This window comes from Xiphias gladius, chromosome 19 (genome assembly GCF_016859285.1).
Source record: "Xiphias gladius isolate SHS-SW01 ecotype Sanya breed wild chromosome 19, ASM1685928v1, whole genome shotgun sequence".
Classification (NCBI taxonomy): Eukaryota; Metazoa; Chordata; class Actinopteri; order Istiophoriformes; family Xiphiidae; genus Xiphias; species Xiphias gladius.
In genome coordinates, this window is record NC_053418.1 from 6,535,981 (window position 1) to 6,550,331 (window position 14,351).

At 40.4% G+C, this 14,351-nt stretch overlaps 1 protein-coding gene across 2 annotated transcripts in view; it reads right to left on the reverse strand.

Annotated features, from left to right (window-relative positions):
* The window catches only part of camsap1b (calmodulin regulated spectrin-associated protein 1b), a 28,438-nt gene that overhangs the window by 10,888 nt on the left and 3,199 nt on the right, over nt 1-14,351 (reverse strand). For both annotated transcript variants that reach the window (XM_040155114.1, XM_040155113.1), the window contains exons 3-5: nt 9,863-10,125; nt 4,152-4,313; nt 1,950-2,030 (exon numbers count right to left, since the gene is read on the reverse strand). In XM_040155114.1, coding sequence (XP_040011048.1) covers nt 1,950-2,030; nt 4,152-4,313; nt 9,863-10,125 — 506 coding nt within the window. The remainder of the gene's footprint in view (nt 1-1,949; nt 2,031-4,151; nt 4,314-9,862; nt 10,126-14,351) is intronic.

Below are 14,351 nucleotides of genomic sequence, written 5' to 3' on the forward strand. Positions count from 1 at the left end.
CTAATTTAAATAACGTACATTATGTAATATTTACTTCAGAATATCTATTTGGAGGCTATTCCACAAAACTATACCAGCTATATTAGGGCAGCTTTTGTCACAACTCATAGGTGAAACTAACAACCAAACAGGAAGCTCTATTAACGACAAGCTCTACAGTCAGGAGACCTCTCCTGACTAGAAGCAAACACTGTACCGCTTCGGAGAGCTCCTCTGGCTCCAGCATGCAGTGGGCCAGCTCGTGCACGACATCAGGCTAACACACACAAGAGAGCAGAGATACTGTCAGAGAGACCGTGGGCACAGAGGAAACGGTGTGTGAGCGCAGAATAGAGAGACTGGAGGGGGGATGACAAAGCAGATCAGTGAGGGGAGGTGGCCAGGGATGGGACCGCAAAGCAAAGGAGAGGTGTAGGAATGGATTTGCTCTTATTTTCACTGGGCACGCAAACACGCACACACACACACACACACACACACACACACACACACACACACACACACACACACACACACACACACACACACACACACACACACACACACACACACACACACACACACACACAGACAGACAGACAGCAAATCCACATAGCCTACTTGAGCTTGAAATGAGATAGCATTACATTATGTAATATTTACTTCAGAATATCTATTTGGAGGCTATTCCACAAAACTATACCAGCTATATTAGGGCAGCTTTTGTCACAACTCATAGGTGAAACTAACAACCAAACAGGAAGCTCTATTAACGACAAGCTCTACAGTCAGGAGACCTCTCCTGACTAGAAGCAAACACTGTACCGCTTCGGAGAGCTCCTCTGGCTCCAGCATGCAGTGGGCCAGCTCGTGCACGACATCAGGCTAACACACACAAGAGAGCAGAGATACTGTCAGAGAGACCGTGGGCACAGAGGAAACGGTGTGTGAGCGCAGAATAGAGAGACTGGAGGGGGGATGACAAAGCAGATCAGTGAGGGGAGGTGGCCAGGGATGGGACTGCAAAGCAAAGGAGAGGTGTAGGAATGGATTTGCTCTTATTTTCACTGGGCACGCAAACACGCACACACACACACACACACACACACACACACACACACACACACACACACACACACACACACACACACACACACACACACACACACACACACACAGACAGACAGCAAATCCACATAGCCTACTTGAGCTTGAAATGAGATAGCACACATTGCGTAGCTAAAAGAATATCTTTTAACAGTTGACAAAGGTCCAAAGAACATCAAACCTGTGTGACGTATTTGCCACAAGAGAAACAAAGAAACAAAAAAAAAAAAACAAGAAACTCCGGTTTCTCCCCCTTGCTTACACACTGGCTACAAGCAGCACAGAATGAGCTTGAATGAGCCATGGTGGAGTGTGCGCGCACATCAACACAGAACTATGCGTGCAAGGGGGAGAGGGGGAAGAAAATGGGGTTATGGGGGGCAGGCTTGCATCCAACTTACAGGGACTAGCTTCCAATACCATTTGGAGGGAGACTATCCAGTTTGCAGGGATAAGAGAGGGGAGGGAGGGACAGATGAGGAGCAGAAAGATTAACAGGTCAGAGGTCAGAGAAAAAAGGATTGGATCTGCTTCCGGTTTAAACAGAGAAAAAGAGAGCAGGTTCAGAACAACTACAAATGCCATTAAGGAGAAACATTCCTTACGAAACTAAGGATCCTTCTTTTGTCTTGAACCACATTTTTACTTGACAAAGGATTTCTGTGGCGATGACACCCACCTGGATAAAGACTTAATGAGAAGTAAGCTTCTAATAAAAAGAACTTACTTCTTTAAGTCCCTTCAAACCTAGAAATATGGAGCTACTGGCAGAAACTTGCTGGTCATTTTGGGTCTGGTATTTTAGGTTTTTGGATTTCTCTCCTGCAAAAGAAGCAACTGGAAGATACCGTGAGTGGCTTTACCTTTTGGTGGCTGGGGGACTCAAGGGGGTGGTGCTTGACTTTGTGCTCCCTCTCTGCAATCTCCCTCATCTTCATGTTCACCTGCAGAAGAAGTAATGACATATTCAGTAAGTTCACATGTACTGAAGAAACCCAACTAAAGGTTACCCAAAGAAACCAGGTTATGCAGATAATCGAAGAGCGCGTTTACATGTTCTGTAGTAACCTGGTTGCTGTAAATCTGTGTACACATACAACAAGCCAGTAATCAGATTTCTCTCCTACACTCATCCTTATTTTGGAAGACTGGCTCACTTATTTTAATTTTTTCTTTTTTACACTTCTTTGTGTGCCTGTAGGTGGATTTTTATCCACCTGTTTAAATGCAAAATTTCAAACTGTGCACAAAAAACCCTGGGGTGGATACTCTTTCGAAAAAAATCTTGAAATATCCCAAGCAAGTTTTTGCACTTACCTGAGATGGAAAAGTTGGTTTATCAATATTAGCAAAATGAAAGTGCGATGGGAACAGGCTTAGAGAATAAATCATGATATACAAGAAGCACACTTATGGAAAGACGAAAAATAGCAGCAAATGAAACCATCATCTGTGTGGACCCATGAGAAGATTGTAACGCTCCTCAGATTAATACATGAAACACAGAGAAATGCTGTATTTCCATCATGCTCATCTACATTGTTTTCACCATTTGAGGTTTAACCGATGCTCTTTTAATTGCATCATCTTATTGTAGCCTCTTATTCTGCAATGGTTTAATGGCACCTGGCAAGAAAATTAACCCCATTAGCTGTATATGTCAACGTAATGTTATGTAACATAACAGTAGTGTATGGAAACACGCATTAATTTGCATTTTCTTCTGCCGATTTGCCTCAAAATTTGATTAAAATTTGCACTATATTTAGATGGATACATAACCTATGTGTCCATCTAAATATGTTGGGGCAGACAGAGCTCAGTGAGCGGAAAAACAGTACAGCTCTTCCTCACCCCACAACTGTGTCTTATTTCGCAAATAGTCAGCCCTTTAGCGGTAGTTTTGGAGGCTAATTTGTGTTAGTTTCAGTTTTAGTGTGGCTTTGGAAGGAATTATTATATATACTACAATGCATTGCCACGTGTAATGATTTCTACTCTGGTCTTCCCGCTCCACTGTTTCTTTCTCTCTGTCTTTGGTTTTGCACCTACATACTGGTTAAAAGCCAATTTGAAAACTGGTTATTCTCATACATGGCAGAGATATGCGCCATCTCGAGGAGAAATCTCTCAGGGGAACCAAGTTTCTCTAATCTCCTAACACCAACCAGGTTTTTCATTTACAGAACATTTAAGAAATTAGCTTTCTACAGAATTCCTGATTTTTTCCAGTTATCCAGTTCCTTAAGTCCACGTAAGCAACTTTCATCAGTGACGTTGACATGCGACAGAAAATATAACAATAACAATTTTGATACCTATTTATCAAACAAAAATGTTACACATTTCTGGCCTCTCAATGTGAGGATTTGCTGCTTTTGTCAGCTTGATATTATGGTAATATCTGTAGCTCTTGGACTGTTGGTCGAACAAAATAAGCCATCTGGAACTTTAACCTTTGGCTCTGGATAATTGTGATGGACAATTATCAGTGTTTTCTGACACGGGACAAAGGCCTAACAATTAATAAATTAATCAACATGATTAAAAAAAAAAAAAAAAAAAAAAAAACACATGTATTGACAGATTAACCAGGAAAAATTTAACCACTTGGGGATATATACCGTCCATCAAATACAGACACTTTGCTTTTCCCTGGTGTGGTGCATCGTGATGATTCATGGACACACTGCATCATGGCTTTCGCGGCCTCAGGCCGTCAACTCATTGAAAGGTGCCTGCAACATGAGCCTGAGCCTCTTGTGTGTGCAGCAGATCCACACTCCTATCTCTTGGCCCATCTCTGACCATCAGTGACATGGAGGTCTCAAGAAGACAAGTGAACCACTGTCTATTGTGATGCCAATGTGAATCAGACTATGCATTCCACATGGTGTTGAGTGATAAATGAGTGACAGCCCATGATCGTAATCATCTTGAGGCTAAACCCAGTGGAAGATGTATGAAATGCTGTTTTTAGTACGGTGTAGTGAAAAGTTTTTTTAATTTCAATGAGCTGTGCTGTTTCCTATATCTGGGTTGTATGTCTGTGTGTTCGAACATACCTTGTTGATCCAGAAGACTATAGCATCCTCCAGGTCAAAGGGCAGCTCCTTGGAGGCACTGAAGGTAGAGAAGCGCTTGACAGAAGCCACCACTTTCTCGATGCTGATCATCTCCACTGTGTAGGCCATCATCAGGGCATCGATCATGGGCATGTGAGCACTCTGGGTGAGAGAGAAAGAGAAACAGAGGACAGTTCAATTTCATTGGATTTTTTTCTCCCAAGTTTCCGATGTAATTAAGATCAAAGCTGGAGGCAAACAAAATGAGCCCACAATCTAATGCAAATTTACCCAACACAACATAAAAAGAAACTGAGGTCAATAGAAAGGAACATGATCTAACACAAAAACTTATTTTTTTTAATTCTAACAACCAATGAAGACTATGCTAACATAGTTAAAGTGTATTGAGTGTGTTTTAAGTATACCCTTCCTGATAAATCTACCCTGTAATAAATGAGCAATAGTCTGTCATATAAAATTCCTTCTACAATTTAATGAGTCAAATGCATTGTTAGCTGGATTGTCCAAAAGCATCTAAAGCCTCCTCTCCCCACACTTTTCCCACACTGGAACTGGTGGGGATGACAAGCGATTGGCCAGGTGAGCATAGGTGAGAAAGGATGCAGGACCTCACTCAAGCTCTTTTTTTTGAAACTACTTTAAAACTACTTCCATCACTTTCTGTATGTACAAACGAGTGCAACACCATATGTACCTTCAAAGAGAGACTGACTAACGATACCGCCATTATTTTTTAAGTTTTGGCTTTTTGCCCTGTACTCCAGTACTCATTACAAATGTAGCATTGCACTCCTGTAACATTTTTGGGACTCACGATGGAAAAAAATATATTAAAAAATTTCCCAGGCAGTCTTCTTCCTTGTCAAAACCTGTTCCTACATTACCCACAATACAACTTGACCATCGACCATTCACTTAGTGATTCAGGTGTGTTCCGTAGTTGCACATAATGTAGCATCGAACCACTAGCTTAAAGCAGAGATGAGGAGCGGGCTACAGAGGTCTGGCATCCTAACTTCTTTCTAAATCCACACACTGAGATTTTTCATTTTCAAACATGTAGTCTTCAGCCCCAACTGAAGCACACTAAAGTGACATCACTGGAGGCAATTTGTCAGTCACAAATTTCCATTGTGGAGCCACAAAAGGCTTCAGACAAATATTTCACGTATACAGTAGCACTCTGCAAAACTGGTGAACTTTCATGTGTTAAGTGTGGTTGTTCTGAATAGCCATCAGACATGTTTTGACCACACGTTTTTTTAGTGTGTTTCAAGAACCTCCCTGCCATTACTCTGGCACGTAATCTTCCATCTTTGAAGTTCATATTCTGTTATAAAAAACATATTAGTGACCAGTGGATTCTAGGGACTTAACAGCCACTGTGGGGTGTGTGAATAAATGGATGAGATTAATGGATAAGGGTACCGTCTAATTCAGAGGTCCAGTGGGACAATCCTGAGGTTCCTAAAGAATTGTGCAGCTTTAAATAACAACCATGTCTTAATCAAAGGTGAAACTTCTCATTCAGCACAATGGGTGTCCAACCTTAAACCCCCTCTCTACATCCTAATGTAATCACGAGCCCCAGCAGGGGCATCCTTACTACAAGTGGCCTAACACCTGGTGTCTACCAGTCAAAATATTGATCCCTTGATAGCCAGGGTGGGAATTAACACCATCCAAATACTAATAAATCTTTGTCCCCAGCTGGCAAAACACAATTTTGGTAATCAACCTTTATTTCTAAACCTTTATTTCTAAATATCATTATCATTTATTTCTAAATCTGTTACTATGGGTTTAATCCGCAAAATCATAGCCAAATACTGCAGCACCTGAATCCATTACAGAACAAATATACATGCCATTGTTTCAGTCAGTGCTTTCTGTAACATGCTGCTAGCCTAATCCAATTGGTGATGGAAGTGTACAGAGATTAGGCAGGTTAACATAACAAATGAGAGCTGTTCAGAGCTTTCTACACAAGATGACCTACAGTACATGGACACACACAACAACAGTGAAGAACTATTTCAGAACAAACCTTGATTGTAATGTAGAAGTTCTGCTGGGTCATGATTCGCTTACATAGTAGCTACTGTTTAGCTGATTTCTTGTGTGTTTTCAAAGGCATTTTAGTTTAATATTTGTTCACAACTGCTGTTTTCTCTGCCTTCATTTAAAGGACAATTAGGGTTTACTGAAACTGATCTTATTAAGAAAGGTTAGGCCATCATTTCTATCAGTTATGATAACACTGTACTCACCAAATTAATTGTTGAGCTCTGGGAACAAACTGACATTGCTTGTCCTAAAGGTCAAAAAACGTGATCATTCAGACAATCAAAATGATAGCAACAAGCCCAAAATGTAGCCTAATACTATTAACGAATAATACTTAACTACAAAAACTACAGTGTTTATGTGTGTGTGTGTGTGTGTGCGCCTAATGGTAATAATTTTACCTTTTGCCTTCATTCTCTCTTCCAAATAACTTTATCTAACCTGGGTGCTTGTGTAAAACATTTATCATCATCTGAGTGCTCATGTTTCTTGCCCTGTCCGACAACAGTGATGTTGCAACAATCCCAGATCTTAGCAACTGGCGAGTACAATATTATCAGAACCCTTAGAAGATGCTAATCCAAGTTGTGTGAACCCCGACTTATTCTTTACGTGCGCTGCTCTTGCATAATGCTTAAATTATAGCATTTCATATTGAAATACTGATACACGCAGATAGGGGAAAAAAGGGAAAAGATTGGTTTAAACATGCAATACAGTACAACATAATGCATTTGGAACTCAATGCAGCAGCAGAAAATGTGAAACGACTCATCAAAAAAGATGCACTGCATTTAACACCCTAGTGTAAATAGGTGGTGCTCAATGAATACACAAAAGGGCAAATCTAACAGCATGATATGCTGTTGAATCTTTTGTTCTCCTCCAACACTCACTCTGCCCTTCATCAGTTCAGCATGAAGCCCCATGGGGAGCAGTGGGCTGCTGATGCCCGGAGCTGTGGGCGTGCATGCACACACACACACATATACACAAGTTTAAGTGGACTCAAGATTAGGGCTAGCTTCTTCAGGTTTTACAAGCCCCAGCTGTTGCCCCAACAAGAGTCAGACAAGGTCTATAGTAACTGTCTGCAGGTATGGGATATCTTTCATCCACAAAAACACAGACACACACACGCACAAAGTAGAAAAATGCAGGTTGCTATGGAAACGCGTTGTCATGTCAGCAAACTGTGGGGGGGTGTTCCAACAGTCTATCAGAGATAAGCGGTGTCCTGCTCAGGATTTTCCATCCCCTCACCAGGCTTTGTGTCTGGATGCTTACACACAGGCCTGTGTGGATTATTTTGTCAGGCCGCTCGCAGGAAGAGCAGACACACATCCCTGACTAGCCAGTGTGCAGAGAGGAGGCCTGCTCAACACCATTGATGGTTTCCATGGTAACAAAAGGGTTGGAGGATGGCTGAGAGAAAGTGAGCTGCTTGGTGTTCATTCTATCCTGTGTAACATGTTGTTGGAGAAATTGAGAGACATCAGATCTCTTTGCCATGGGGGGGGGGGGTCTGTACTTAATTCACTATGCTGTGACATGGTGCTGTTGATTCAGGTGATGACCTAGAGGATGTGGGATACACACCAAGGAAGTTTAAGAGATGATCTGGGAAAATATTATGAGCATTACACTCATATGGCGACTATAAAAAGGGTCAGCGGACTAGCCACCAGTTTCCTGTATAAAGAAATTTAACACTTCTGTCAACAGATTTAAATTTTCCCCTGAGTCACTGATAAATCAGCAGGGGAGCATGGTTGTGTGAAAAGCATTTAAACTGAGCACTACAGGACAAAAGGGCAAGATATTCAAATGCCAACATTCAGCAAATGCTCTTAACATATTGACAAAAAAGTAGGTGAGAAGAAATATCGGACAATAAAATCCATTCTTAGAAGTATTAGCACAAGATTAACCTTCTTAACATTGAAGCCTCTTAAACTGCCTGTTCTGAGACGGCACAGGCCTAAATTTTTATGAGGATTTGTAGATTTTTTTTCATTAACTAGTTAGAAAGTGATATTTTTGACGAAGTAAAGTATCAGTTTGTTACACGTTTAAAACCTGCAGCAGGGAGGATGCTTATTTAAGCAATGTCCTCTGATTTATACATCAGTCTTTTTGAACATGACGTAATCGAAACAAAACAGCTGTATGTTATGGGCAAAATTAATACCAAGATAATTATAAGAAATTAACATAGTTGTTGGACTATGCAAAATCCCATATCAAAACATCACATTTTATTTGATGTTTTTCACATTGACTGATAATACAAATAAGGTAGCTAGACCTATTTTGTGATACTAAAGTGTTTTTTTTTCCTCATTTATTCAGTCAACTGAATTACCATTAAATCATAAATTTATTTAATTGATTAATTAACAATTAGTTGTAGTGGGGTTTTTTTTCAGTTTTACACAAAAATGCCAGAAATAAATTTGTTCCAGCTTTTCAAAAGTGAATATGTGCTGGTTTTCTTAGTCTTCTATGATTGTAAACTAAATGTTTTTGTGGTTTGGATTGTTGGTCTGATGGAACAAAGCAGTCTGAATATATCAACTTGGCTTTTAGCCATTTTTCACTATTTTCTGACATTCTACATACCAATAATCAAAATAATGGCAGATTTAATGGATAACAAAAACAATAATTAGTTTCAGCCCTAAATGAAATGCAATAACCAGTAATTAAGAATTGTGCTCCACCCAAACTTTGTGCGCAATGTAAAAACATGTGTGCATTGATAATGAGAGGCTGTCTTTGTGATAATATTACACAAAGACCAGCTTTATTAAAACTAATTATTTTTGGCCATGGACATGAGAAAGAGTATATGTGGAAAAATATCAAAAGGTGTTTTATAGAGTAAAAGTAAGTCGCTGAATCCAACCCAAGACAGACTAGATACAACATTGCCATAGTACAATAATACATCACAAATCCTAGTCCCAGCCCTATCCCACACGGAAGTCTTCACACAACTTTTAATAAAAATGACAAGGGTGCATCCAAATTATCCAGAAGCTGTTCCACTACTTCCAAGCAGCAAAACATTTCTGACACTTATTTATACACACTGTATAATGTGGAACAAACAACTAAAATTTTATACCAACCCACGAGGTTCTCTCTACACAAGAGATAGAAGCTTCATACTGTCTCAAATGCCCGTGATTGAGATTGACTGCACTGCCGGATGAGGATAAAAGCACTAGCTACTTCCACTGATTTCACTGTGGTAAGATAATACATCAGAAGCAGGAAGAGCTAAGAATGTTACAGGTAACGTGTGTTTTTGCTTACGGCCTTGTTTCCTTCTCTGACAAGCGGTCTGTGCTACAACTTCCAGTTAATAAAAGCTACTGCAACATCATGAGCCAGCCTGGTATTGTACGGTGTCTGATGAACATTAAGAGGGTAAACATATCAGTCTTATTGACTTTTAATTTCACCTAGAGCAGAAGCTAAAGTTGAAAACTGTCAATTAGTGTACACTGAGATTGAAAAGGGTAATTTACATTTCAGGCATCAATGAGGACTCCCACACATTTTTTCAGGCAACTAGCAACAAGTCTATACCAACTTTCAGTGCATTCGCTCACCATTTTGATGGGCACACAGGCCAGGTCCCCCTCCGTGACGGGTGTATCGTCACTCTCCACGACATAAATGCCCTTCCTGGACAGAGACTGGATGACAGACAGGTGGGACTGAAGAGAAGCTGCCTGCTCCGTCTTGAGAATGAGGGTGCAGACACGGCAGTATAGCTCACAGGATAGCAGTAGGCGGATGACAGGAGGCTTTATGTGTTCTTGGTCATACTGGTCTGTGTAGAACGGGTCCCTTAAGTCCTCTGGAATATGGTCTGCAATGGAGAGAGTGGTTAGTTGAACCATGCGGCATTTCCACGTGCTCCTAAAGTAGAACGTGCAGTTTAGGTTTCAAATTGTGACCTAAATTGAAGATATATTAGTTAGCTGGTAAGACAACAATATAACAATATATTATGTGATGAAACAGGAAAACGATGGCGCCTGGCAAACACTTAACAAGAACATCTCCATTTACCTCAGCCTACATCTATCAAACTCCTACAATATCAACAGACTTTGTTCTATGCCAGCTTCAGTTTACATGGAGCAGACATGGCCATTTGTAATTGTAAGTCAAAGCTTATTACCTCAAGAGTACATTGGGAAACGGACCCTTACTAAGCCAAGTCCACAGTGAGAGCAGGCTTCTCAGGTGACAGGTTTGGGCTTGCCCAGTGCTAATTTAACAATACTGGAGCCACAAAAACGAAAAGAAAACTATGACCTACACTAGCTTTGGATGTGAAGTCATTCTGAAAACCAGAAACCAAAGCCATATAAGGGCATGGGACAAAGGAGCACTTGGCTATTGGCATGCACAAACCAAATTCATACTGCAAGGTGAACCGCAGATAAAAGTTTAAAATAGGTCTAATGAGATGCACAAAAGCTGTCCAAAATCCTACTTTTCCACAACATGGTGCAGTGATGGAAATAACCCTGTTCTTTTAAATCTGTTTTGAAGTCTGAGCTCCAGTAACACAGCATAAGCTGTATGTGTGTATGTTATTAAGTGTCTGCTCTGACTGACGGGATAAAGGGAGCCACTCATCAGAAATCTCCTGCTCACAAAAAAAAAAAAAAAAAAAAGGAAGGCAGCTTCTTCCAGCTGGTTTTGTGGATGATAATGTACCAAGCACAAAAGCTGAACTGCACAAGTAAGGAGGCAACGAACTAGGTTTTGCAAAGTATTTAAAATATGGTAGAAAAGAATAATAAAGTATAAAACCATGACCTAACAGGGACAAATTAAAATGTCACACTTATAGCTGCCCTGTTCTGGACAACTGAGATACTGATTTTTTTGTCCCAATTCCCAGGGAAAACATTTTTTATAAACATAACGTGGTGAGGTTGAATGGATTTTTCAGTTGTTTTTGTGACCTTCATCAATTATATTGTCTCATATTATAATGATGTTTCAGTGGTATAAATTTGTGGTGCTACCATGCTGTGCTGCAACTATAGCTTGTAAACAAGGTGATTTTTACCATCATAATTTTTAAATCCAAAAACACTACAAAATGTGACCATTTATTAAGCATGACAGCATTTTAATCAGAACTAGGGTTAGATAAGTTAATAACTTACTGGTTGGGTTTCCTAGTTTGTAGCACATTTGCTCTTTTGTTTTTGTGGTCCATCCCAAACTAAGCCTTGCTCTTCTCTCTTCTGACATTACATTTCTTTTTCTCTCTGCTGCTTTCCCTGTGCATTATGGTCATCATTTGCAGATCCAACTTAGGAAGCGCTTAGGAGCTTTTGACTTTTGCATCAAATCTCGCTCCTAATGCATATATGAAGACTTGTTGTCAGGTGAGAATGAAATTGCATAGAAGTTGTAAGAAGAATTAAAATGGCAATCTTAATATGATTAACCATTCAGCTCTTATTTCAGTAGCTTCTAATGCTCAGATCACATTGATCCTGTATCCTGTATTCTACATGTATTACGACAACACACACATCGCAGGTATGCTCTCTGCCACCATACACACCCACGGGGCAAATAAGGATGTCGTCGTACAACAGCATTAATATATTACGCATAACACCAAGCAGTGTGGGTCATTCCTGGAGAGCTGCGTCTGAGTATATAAACACATTAGAACAGTGGAGTAATTGTGTACGAAAACAAAGGGGTCTGGCCAGGGCGAGTCTTCACGTTTGACTTCATTCCACAGACACTGATGTCGCCTGGCAGCTGCCCCCCGTCCTCTTGCCACCAGGAGCCAGCCTGAAAAATTTACTAACTGGGATAGGGTGGAGCAGGAGGACAGGGTCTGGCAACAAGATCCAGGATGTGCTACAGCACAGTCAGCCAACCATGATCAGCAACCCAACACAATCAGCACAAGCAGGGGAGTAACGACCAGCAATGTGCCTGCAACCATGACCGATGCTCACTCTTGCTGGCGATGTGTCTGGCTGTCTGTACCTCAGGCTGGGAGCAGCTGTGCCACATGCAGAGGGCAGCAGGACAGGCGAGCATGTACACAAACATAGACAGGCATGATCAAAGACTTAACAGGGAACCCAGGCTGATGAGTACACATCTGATGTACCTGAATCCCTGACAACCCCCACATCATGAGATGGGTGCACTTATTTATAATGGAACTATGTGACCAAGACTGTTTACACTCGTACAATCTGTCATTATACGAGCAATGTTAACAATTGTGCAGCAATAGCATCGTCAGAGACACCATATGAGCCATAGGGTGAAAATCAAATGGGAAAAATATATTCAGTTCCCATGGGAGGAAGATAATTGCTGCTGCACCTGAGAGTTACCTCCTTCTGGACCGCCAAAGCTTTGGGGCTATTATATACTTTCTAATGTAACTGAACAGCACGTCCACCCAAGGTCGTCTGTGATACATTGTTTTTGTTTGTACAGACATGTTGTTATGCTCCATCTTTCAGCCTGAATTATTAGCCACTGCCTATGATGACAGACAGTGAAGTGGGCAAGCAAATGCCTACGGACCGTGGTTTGAACTCTGACAAAATCTGAGCCTAAGTAATGAACCTGAGAGAAAAATAGGGCTAAGAACAAAACAGCAGACAAAAAAAAGGCATTAAAAACAGTAGCTTTCCATCCATTGCCTGGATTACCATTAAAACTCCAACTTATTGTCATTTGTTTACTATGAATGCTTCAGTGGCATTAGGAAATCCGTGTAATGATCAGACAACGATCTGTGTAACAGATATGTAAGAGACCACAGAAAACAAAGGAAAGCTTGTACGAGCCTCTGAAATAATAATGGATGATTTGACCAGAGACTACACTGATGCAACAGACATGCAAAGTAGTGAATGATGGGACTGGGGCATCAGATAGACAAGGCTTACACTGACCCAGCTTAACTGCTACGATAAGGAGACAACCTGTAGCACATCAAAAAGGTAACGAGCAGCCGTGCAGTAAAACAATGATGTTATGCTGCGATATTAATCCTACAACATTTTCGTATGCTGATGATTAAACACCTGCCAAATAGTCATAATGTTCTCTGATACTATGTCTGAGTTTAGAGGTTAAAAATTTATTGTGTGAGTGAAGGCTATCAGAGACAAATTAGACCAACATTCTCACACATGACAATTTTTTCATATAGGTATGCACAAAGAAAAGCAGGACTACATGCCTATTATAATTCATAGTGTATCTAATTTAAAAACATGCCAACACTATAGTAGCTGGAGATGTGAAGAGCAGGAGTGACAGTTTGTCTATAGGACACCCTGAGTGTTAGCTCCTAACAATGGCTGGTTACATGCTAGTAGAACAAGGAAACCTGCAGACAAAAGAGAAAAAAAAAAAAAAATCATCTACATTTGACTGTTATTTACTGTTAATTTCCAACTGCTGATAAGAAGTGTAAGGTTTTCAGAGCACTCACTAGCTAGTACATCATAACAGCCAACCACCTAGAGTTCCAACCACTACGTGGCCAACGAGATACAGCAGGCTGCACTACTTGCACTTGTAAACAATCTTATTTATACACAAACTTTTCGGTATTTGGCAACTGACTCTTACTCTCAAAAAGGTGTTTATAATACTTGGTCCATCCCATTCATAACACCGAGGGTACTACATATTAGAAACCCTTCTCAATATAACGCAATACGATTCCACCAGCACCGCAAACTACAGCCTCCAAAATTAACATAAAGTTGAATGAAAATCTCTCTAAAGCATGTCAATAAAAAAAACATATTAACCTTAATCAAGGTAGGATTTATTGCAAGGGTGCCATATTAGTCTAAGAGCATAAGTTCACAATTTTTCAAGGGAATTTTGTACTAAAACACTATAACTTTTGAAGATATCCACTGGATTTCACTAACTCAGAATGGAGAAGCCTCATATAAGCTTCTGATAAACTTCTGAATACATTTTTTGGACATAGCGAGTATGATGAATTTTGTCCCCCATCACTAACATTTAAAACACATCAGGAAGAGATCTTTTAATGTCCATTCT